Below are 8,861 nucleotides of genomic sequence, written 5' to 3' on the forward strand. Positions count from 1 at the left end.
CCGGCATCAGAACCCACGACCTCTGACTCCCCAGCCGGGGCTTTTGCCACTGAGCCACGCTAGAGGCATCACTGGGCGTCGGCCCATCCCCAGCCCAAGTGGTGGTGACCGAGCTGCTGGCCTTCCCCCATCCTCCTCCTCCTCCTCCTCCTCCTCCTCCTCCTCCTCCTCTTCCTCCTCCTCACTGTGTCTTCCTCACCGTGCCGTTGCCCTGCAGCCTCCCTGCTGAAGCTGTGGTACCGGGAGCTGGAGGAGCCCCTGATCCCCCATGAGTTCTACGAACAGTGCATCACTCACTACGAGAACCCAGAGGCCGCCATCGCCGTCATCCACTCTCTGCCCCGGATCAATAAAATGGTGCTCTGCTACCTCATCCGCTTCCTCCAGGTAAAGTGAGGCAGAGCCCGGAGCGGGCTCGGCCTGGGGGTTCAGAGAAGCGCCCTAGACGCCCTGCCCGTCCTCTCACCGTCCCCTGAGAGAGGAAGAAGCGCCCAGTCGGGAGAGGCAGCGTGGCCTAGGGGAAAGAGTGCCTTCCGATCCCGGCTCCCCCTCTCGTCGGCTGCGTGAGCTTGGGCAGTGATAGTGATGGCATTTGTTAAGCGCTTACTATGTGCAAAGCACTGTTCTAAGCGCCGGGGGGGGTATACGTGGGGCTCACGGTTTTAATCCCCATTGTACAGATGAGGTAACTGAGGCACAGAGAAGTTAAGCGACTTGCCCAGAGTCACACGGCTGACAGGTGGCGGAGCCGGGATTAGAACCCATGACCTCTGATTCCTAAGCCCGTGCTCTTTCCACTGAGCCACGCTGCAAGTCACGTCACTTCTCTGGGCCTCAGCTGCCTCCTCCGAAATAATGATGTTGGTATCGGTTAAGCGCTTACTACGTGCCGAGCACTGTTCTAAGCGCCGGGGGAGATACCGGGGAATCAGGTTGGCCCACGTGAGGCTCGCGGTCTTCCTCCCCATTTTATTCATTCATTCAATTGTATTTATTGAGCACTTACTGTGTGCAGAGCACTGTACTAAGAGCCAGAACAGATGAGGTCACTGAGGCACCGAGAAGTCAAGCGACCTGCCCAAAGTCAGACGGCTGACAGGTGGCGGAGCCGGGATTAGAACCCGCGACCTCCGACTCCCGAGCCCGGGCTCTTTCCACTGAGCCACGCTGCTGCTCTAATCCGAAATGGGGATCAGGACTGCGAGCCCTATGTGGGACAGGGACTGTGTCCGGTGCGATTGTCTCGGATCTACCCCCGCTTAGTACAGTGCTTGGCACATAGTAAGTGCTTAACAAATAACCACGTTCATTATCATTATCGGTGTCAGTCGTAAGGTGTAGGGAGGTGTCATCCCGGCTCTGCCACTTGTCAGCCGTGTGACTGTGGGCAAGTCACTTCACTTCTCTGCGCCTCAGTGACCTCATCTGGACAATGGGGATGAAGACTGGGAGCCTCACGTGGGACAACCTGATGACCCTGTATCTCCCCCAGCGCTTAGAACAGTGCTCTGCGCTTAACGAATACCAACGTTATTATTGTAATTATCTGACATCCCTAGATTTTCCCCTCTGAATCCCAGAACTCTCCTTGTAGTCACCCAGTATAACACACAAGAAGCCCTCTGGGTTGGCCAACTCCACACCTCCAGAAAGCCTCCGAGATGCCCCCGGCTCTGGGCGGAACCGACTCTCGGGGAGAGGAAGGACGGGGGAAAAATTATTATGACTAAATCTGGCCCCGGACGGCTGTCCAGGGACCGGTCGTGGGCCGTGAAGTCCCCGGCTCCATCTCGCAGTCCAAAATGACCTGGCCGGGGGAGCCACGTAGCATTCCCCCACCATCCCATTTGTCCGGGGGGCCCGGGATCCCCCCGGCTGATTTGGGAAGGCCCAACCTGGCAGCCCCAGGTAGCAGGAACCACGTTTGAATCCTTCGTACCATCATCGGGACGCCCCAAGATGGGAAGTAGGAGAAATCATGAGGCTCGGCTCCGTCGGTGACTCTCGCTCTGCGTAGGCTGCTGACTCCGTGTTGCCCGCCTGCCCTGAGCCGCTGCCGACGGTGGGGAGTCGGTCGGTCGGTGGTATTTATGGAGCTTACTGTGCGCGGCGCACGGTGCTGAGCTCTTGGGAGAGGACAGTAGAAGCGAGGATTCCCGAAGCTGACCCCGAGATGGGAGAGGCCTCCTCCCAGCTTAAGAAGGAGAATAATGGTGGTGTTCGTTAAGCACTTACTACCTGCCAGGCGCTGGGATAGATACATCACGGATACGCTCTCGGGCCCCCCTCGGCCCCTTCCTCGCCCCACAGGTCTTCGTCCAGCCCGCCAACGTGGCCATCACCAAGATGGATGTCAACAACCTGGCCATGGTGATGGCTCCCAACTGCCTACGCTGCCAGTCGGACGACCCGCGGATCATCTTTGAGAACACCAGGAAGGAGATGTCCTTCATCCGGGTCCTCATCCAGCACCTGGACACCAGCTTCATGGAAGGGGTGCTATAGCGAAGAAGGGGGCAGGCCCACGCCCCGCCCGCACCTCCTCCCCCGCCGGCCCCCACGCCCCACACCGCACAGAGACGCGGCACGGAGGAAAGGGACCGCGCCGGCCGGCCCGTCGCCCGTCCGCCCGCGGCTGGGGCGGCTCTCCCCCGGCCCCTCGGTCAGCCTCCGCCCCAGAGACGTCTCTCCCTTCCGGGTGCCCGTCCCGACCCCGGCCCCTCTCCCCAGATGGGAAGACTTTCGGCGGGCGCCTGAGCCCTGGCGGGAAAGAGCCCGGCTGACGGGTAGAGGTGGGGCTGGGTTGAGTTCCCAGGGCGGCCCGGGCCCCACGGGTCTGCGTTCGGATTGGAAATAAGGAGAGGTAAAGGGTACCACCGGAACGAGGGCGCGGAGACCCCCCCCTCCGACCGGATCCGGCAGGGAAGGCCTTGGGCTGGGGCCGCTCTCCAGAGCCTGCCAGGTGGTTCGGCCGCTGACGCTCTCAGAACCCTTTGCCGGGCCCTCCGCCCGTAGCGGAGGGAAGCCGGTGCTCTGGAGAAGATCTCTCGGGGTGGGGGGGGGGAGGCTGAGCCTGTGGCGGAAGGGTGCGGGCCCGGGGCAGGTGACGGATGGCCTTCCAGAGTCCATCCGGCCAGGGGGACGTTCAGGCCGCGGGGCGGGCGAGCGTTCGGCGCGGACGTTCCCCGGTTCGTTCCCCTCCGGAAAGCGTCGTCGTGTGAAAAGGGAGCGGGTGAGGTCTCCGGACCCAGCTCCGGGGTTTGCGGCGAGGGAAGGGGGGAGGGAAGGGGGAAGGGGAGGGGGGAGGGGCTGAGGGAATGTATTGACCACTGAAATAAGCATGACAGGTTATGAACTCACGATACCCACACGGGACAGTCGCACCCCTCCCAGGCCCTCCCGGGGGAAATAGGGGGAAGGCTGAGCCAGGGCAAGGCCCACCGTCCGCCCGGTGTACAGATTTCTCCACGGTTTTGTGTCGGCCCCGGTCCGCGTCGCGTTCACGCAGCGGGCCGCCCGCTCCCCAGCCCGGCAGCCGCCCAGCGGAAGCTCGCCCGGGCCCGGGAGCGGAGAGGCCGGCTGCCGGGGGAGCCCGCGGGGGTTCGGCCCCCCTCGGCCTCCGGCGGGCCCAGCCCCTCGCGGTTTCAGAGCAGACGGGATCTAAATCTAGCCAGAGATGATGTCCGAGCAGAAGAAGAGCGAGTCGTCGTCGTCCTCCTCCTCCTCCTCCTCCAGCTTCTGACCCCACTTCCGAGGCTTCCTGGCCAAAGCCGCCCCACGTGTCAAAGCGTCCCTCCGGATCCGGCTCCGATTCCTCCGGTCCCGGCCCCCTGTCCCCGGCCCCCTCCCTCTCTTCCTTCCCAGGCTGCTCCAGTCCTCTTTGCCCTCTGCTTGTTTGGCTTTGGACCGCCTCCCTGTCCCCGGGGCCCGCTCCCTGCCCCGCTTCCTCTCCCCTTTGCTCAGCTCTCCAGGTGGGCGCCGGCCGCCGGCTTCCCTTTCTCCTCCCGGGATCTGCCGGCCGGTGGCCTCTGCCTTCCCGTCCCCAAGTAGCCCCGTGGGGAGAGGCCGGGTGCGGCCGTTAGGGCCCTTCCCCCCCCCCGCCTGGCGGACCCCACCTTGGGCCTGGCCTGTCCAAACTTGCGTCCCATCCCCCCGAACCCATCCGCAGCGGGTGCTCTTCCTGCCGTGACAGCTCCAGGCCCCCCGCCCACCGGTCAGGACGGAAGCCCCCCTTCCAAGCCGTGGGACGAGGTGCCCCGGCCACTCTTTTCCCCTCCCCACGCTGACCCTCTGGCTTCTGCCCGATGTCTCGTGAACTCCTTCCGCTACTGAGAGGGGGCCGCTTCTCGTCTCCCTGCCTCCCTCCTAGGTTCCCGGTCTCCGGGGGCGGTCCGATCTGGCGGCGGGTGGAGAGGGTGCAGAGCCTCCAAGCCCGGGCAGCTCACCTGGCTCCCTTTGGGCAATCCCTTTCCCCCAGGCCGGGGCCCGGCGAGTCCTCGGGAGCGGGAGGGAGTCCGGCGTCCAGCCGGGGCCCGGGGAATCTGCTGCTCGTTTAACCGAAGGGTCCGTTTCCGGCTGCGGCGATCCTACCTCCCCCTCCCGTCCTAGCCGTACCCTTTCCACCTCAAGTGGCCTTTCCTCTGACCCCAGCTGAGCCTCCTCCCCGCTCCTCCCTCCGCGCTCCGCCTCGCTTCGGCCCCCGGCCTCCCCCCGACCCTCTCCGCCGCGTTGGAGCCACGTGCCCTCTTCGCCGGCGGGACAGACGCCACGGGGGTCTTGAGAGCGAGGCCCCCGGGGCGGGCCGGGAGGCCGCGGCCGTCCGTCGCCAGAGCGGGAGGCCCGAAGCCGCGGCTCGCCGCGGTGCCGTCCCCCGCCCGAACCAAAGTGCTCTGGCCTCTCCCTCCCGCCACCCGGTCTGGTCCGAGGCGCAGAAGCTGGAGTCCACCTGGGAGCCCGGGTCCCCGCCTTGCCCACCCTCTGAGGCCCAGGTAGGACAGGGCGGGCCGGGGGACTCCGGGCCAACCGGAGAGTAGTCCGTGGCAGCGGCAGGGATGGCTCGGGGGGGTGTCGGGGTAGGGAGGGGAAAGGGAGAAGCCTCGGAGATTATTTTTTGTTAGCGGAACTGTAGATCCAGACTCTAGTCATCGTCCCAAGCCGGTAAGAATCTATGTATAGAGATATAAATAGAGTGAGAGAGATATAAGTACTAAATTTGCTAATGAGATAGTTTTAATCCAAATGCTATTTATCTCCCCACCGTCGCCCCACCCTCCTCGCCTAGGTATTGCCCATCTTTCCTCTCCGCCCTTCTTGGCTTCTGACCAAAAAGCAAACCCGACTTGGGGAGAAGCGCCCTTTCCCCCACCGACCCCGGACGCGGACTCTCCCCGCCCCCTCCCCGGCTAGAGAGAGCCGTGGTCGCCGCAAAGGACTCCCGGGCGTCTCTTCGGGGGCCTCGGGGGGCCTGCCGGGGCAACTCGGGGTTAGTCCCAGAGGTCCCCGGACACCAAAGGAAATAATCCACGAGGTCCAGGCGGTGGGCACCGCTCCCCTCCACCCAGGGAGGGTGACCTCTGCCCTTCGGCCTCTGCAGTCAAGGCGAGAGAAGCCAGGAACCTCCCTGCTTATCCATCTCGGGAACGATTTTCTTCCTCTGTGCATCCCCCTGCACGCGTGAGAGTGGTCGTGCGTGCGTATGTGTGTGCGTGCCTGTGTGCGTGCGGGCGGGCGCGCGAATCGATCCCGGGATTCCCAGCCGCCCGGGCCCCCGGAGCCCACCGGCCCCATCCCCCGGGGCGCTGGGGACGAGGGGTGGGCTTCCCCTCGGGGCACCGGCCTCTCTCTCGCTTCGTGGCCACGAGTCACAGGGTGTATAAAATTCACAGGCGCGAAGAGGCAGCCGCCTCTCAGCTAGTGCCGGGCCCGGCCGAGCTGCGGTTTCCCTCCCTTCTTGTTTTTAAGACGAAATGGGGCTTTCTCCCACTTGTACATTTTTCAATGTTGGATTTTTCTGTTGTTCTGGTTGTTGTAAAACTTCAGTTTTTTTTCCTGTTTTTATATATCTATTTTTTTTAGAATTGAGTTTTTATTTATTATTATTAAAAAAAAAAAAAGCGCAAAAAACCACCCTCCCCCGCCGGCCCCGCCCCACCAAACCCCCGTTGTCATCCAGGGAGAGGCAGACGGGGTCGGCCGGGGTGCCCGGGCCCCCGGCCCCGGCCCCCGGGGTCCGTCCCCGCTCCCCGGTCCGGCTCCGTGCCGCCGACCGACCCGGGCGGTCCCGTCCTCGGGCCGACGGGGCCGGGGCGGACGCCGGACCCCGGGGACTGACACCCGGCCCTCGGGGGACTGGCGTCCGGCGAGGGCAGTTGGAGCGGAGGCCCGTCGTCGGCCAACCCCGGCTGTGCGCCTCCTCTACCCTGAGATCGGGGTCGGGGGGAGGCGAGAGACGGCTTTAGGGACCAGCGGAACTGGCGGTCACCTGAGGGCCACCCCTTGGCGTCGGCTGCCGTACCCCAAGGTCAGATGGAAAACGACGGGGGGGAGGGGGAGGGGTGCGGGCGGGGGGTCTCTCCCTGCCTCTCTCCCCACTCCCCAACGGTGCAGGCCATCGGTAGCCCCGGGTAGCCGGCCGTTCTCGGCCTGGGAAGACGGGGACGTACGGAGCGGAACTGCCGTCATTCCAGAGGTCCTCTCCTTCAACCGGTCCTTCCCGGCCCTTCTCCGTGCCCGGGGTTTTCAGGGAAGACCGAGTGGGACGGCAGCTCTCTCCGCTCTTCGTACTTGCCTCCGACCCCCGAGGACGCCGGTTCACCGGGGCTCGCCGCACTAGTAGCACCGGTCCCGAAGGGGAGGTCGACGTTTCTGCCACCTCTAGGTTTTCACCCCCGATTGGTTTCCTCCTCATTCTTTCCATTCCCCCTTCGGCGCTGGGGAGGCCACGGTTTTAGAGCCCCACCTGGTCTCATCCAAGCGCGGGGCCTGGGCCGGTCCAACACCATTTCTCTTTTGGCTGAGCCTGAGCTGAATTCCGGGGCGGGGAGGGGCCGGAGGGGCCGAGGGCCGCCGCCTCGTGCTCTCCGAGTTGCCCTCGCGCACCCCTGGGATCTGTCATCCTGGCGGGGGCGGGCAGATTTCAGAACAGGCGTGAAGCCTCTCACAACATGGCAGCGCCCGGGGACCAAGATCCTTCCCCTCTTAGGGGTTGGGCGAGGGGGGGGGACACCCGGAAAGACCCACCCTTGGGGCCGAGGGGGAAAACGAGCCATTCCAACCGTGCCCAGCCAGCCTGCCCTTCTGGGCCCGGGAAGGGCTCCGCTCCCCTCCCCACCCCTGAATTCCTCCCTGGACAATCATCTCAGGAACTGGGCAAACCCCCCGGGGGTGAAAAGAGGGGGACGGGTCAGCTCTCCATCTTATCGGTAAGGGGTGGAGGAGGAGGAGGAGGAGGAAGAGCAGAGCCGTCTTTGAAGACTGCTGTTCCCACCCCCCCCGAATCCCACCACCTCCTTTCCCCCGAGTCCCACTGTCTGACTAACTCTGTAATTACAACGCATGGACATGTAGAGGCGACTCCATGTTGTGTGAATAAACTGCATATGGACATTCCCCCGTGCTGTCCTCTGGTCTGTACTACGTACGTCTGCCCGGCCCCGGCTCCGTGACTGCCCGACTTCCCGGGCCGCCTTTCTCAGCAGCCCACGGTGCTCCAGAAAGAGGAGGAGGCGGCGGAGGGGGCGTCCGGCCAAGGGAAGATGGCAACGAGGTGGAACCGTTCGGGCGGGGGCGAGGGGAGAGAGATGTATGTGTCCATCCTCGCTGGACGCCCCCCACCCACGTGGCCTCTTCTCGGCCTCAAAAGTGGCATCTCTGAGACTTAGCGGAGGGAAGGAAATCAATGGGATACAACCCTGCCAAGCCATAAACTGTGGAAAAAAGGCCGCGAGGCGCACGGGGGCGGGCGCGGGAAGGACAACGAGAGCAGTGAGAATAGAAGAGTCGTAGTGGATGACCCCCTTATCGTTTCCCTTTCGTGCTCCGTAGGCTCCAACGAGCGTGTGAATCGTGAAAGCCTGTAGACGTAAGGTTTAGATGTTCAAAAGACCTTTGACAAGGGACCGCACCAGGAGCTTTTTTTTAAAAAAAAAAGCAAAAAATGAGGAATGAGGGTTTGGAAGGAACGTGCTGTGACGGATAGACAACCGGCTAAAAGAGAGGAAACAAGAGGTAGGAGTAAAGGGCCTCTCTTCTGAATGGAGAAAATGGAGGGCAGTAGTAGGGTCCCCCAGGGCTCTGGGCCGGGACGAGCTTTGTTGAATGCGTTTGAAACGGTTGAAAATCGAAATCTTCAGGTTTTCAGGTGACTCTTCGCTCCACCAGACGACGCGGTGCCGTAAAGATGCCGGTACGGTCCAGGAAGACCTCGCGCAGCGAAGGGGTGGGCCGAGAAATGGCAGATGAGCAAATACAAAATTGCGCGCCTAAGGAAAATTAACCCAAATTTCGGGCCAAGCGGTCAGCCGAGGAAACAAATCTCAGAGCCACGGCTGAACGCTCTCTTAAATGACCCGCAGCCGTCAAGGCCAACCAGATAATAATAATAATGTTGGTATTTGTCAAGCGCTTACTAAGTGCAGAGCGCCCTTCTAAGCACTGGGGTCGATTCGGGGTAATCGGGTTGTCCCACGTGAAGCTCACAGTCTCAATCCCCATTTTACAGATGAGGTCACTGAGGCCCAGTGAAGTGACTTGCCCACAGTCACACAGCTGGCAGGTGGCAGAGTCTGAATTCGAACCCATGACCTCCAACTCCCAAGCCCAGGCTCTTTCCACTGAGCCATGCTGGGATGGAGACTGTGAAC

General features: G+C 63.0%; 1 protein-coding gene across 4 annotated transcripts in view; it reads left to right on the plus strand.

The window, feature by feature from the left end:
* Positions 1 to 6,111, plus strand: part of ARHGAP39 (Rho GTPase activating protein 39) — a 278,167-nt gene extending 272,056 nt beyond the window's left edge. For all 4 annotated transcript variants that reach the window (XM_029062655.2, XM_039911686.1, XM_029062658.2 and 1 more), the window contains 2 exons: positions 218 to 387; positions 2,311 to 6,111. In XM_029062655.2, the coding sequence (XP_028918488.1) occupies positions 218 to 387; positions 2,311 to 2,505 (365 nt within the window). In that variant the 3' untranslated portion in view covers positions 2,506 to 6,111. The remainder of the gene's footprint in view (positions 1 to 217; positions 388 to 2,310) is intronic.
* The last annotated feature ends 2,750 nt before the right edge of the window (positions 6,112 to 8,861 follow it).

This window comes from Ornithorhynchus anatinus, chromosome 4, assembly GCF_004115215.2.
Source record: "Ornithorhynchus anatinus isolate Pmale09 chromosome 4, mOrnAna1.pri.v4, whole genome shotgun sequence".
Taxonomy (NCBI): Eukaryota; Metazoa; Chordata; class Mammalia; order Monotremata; family Ornithorhynchidae; genus Ornithorhynchus; species Ornithorhynchus anatinus.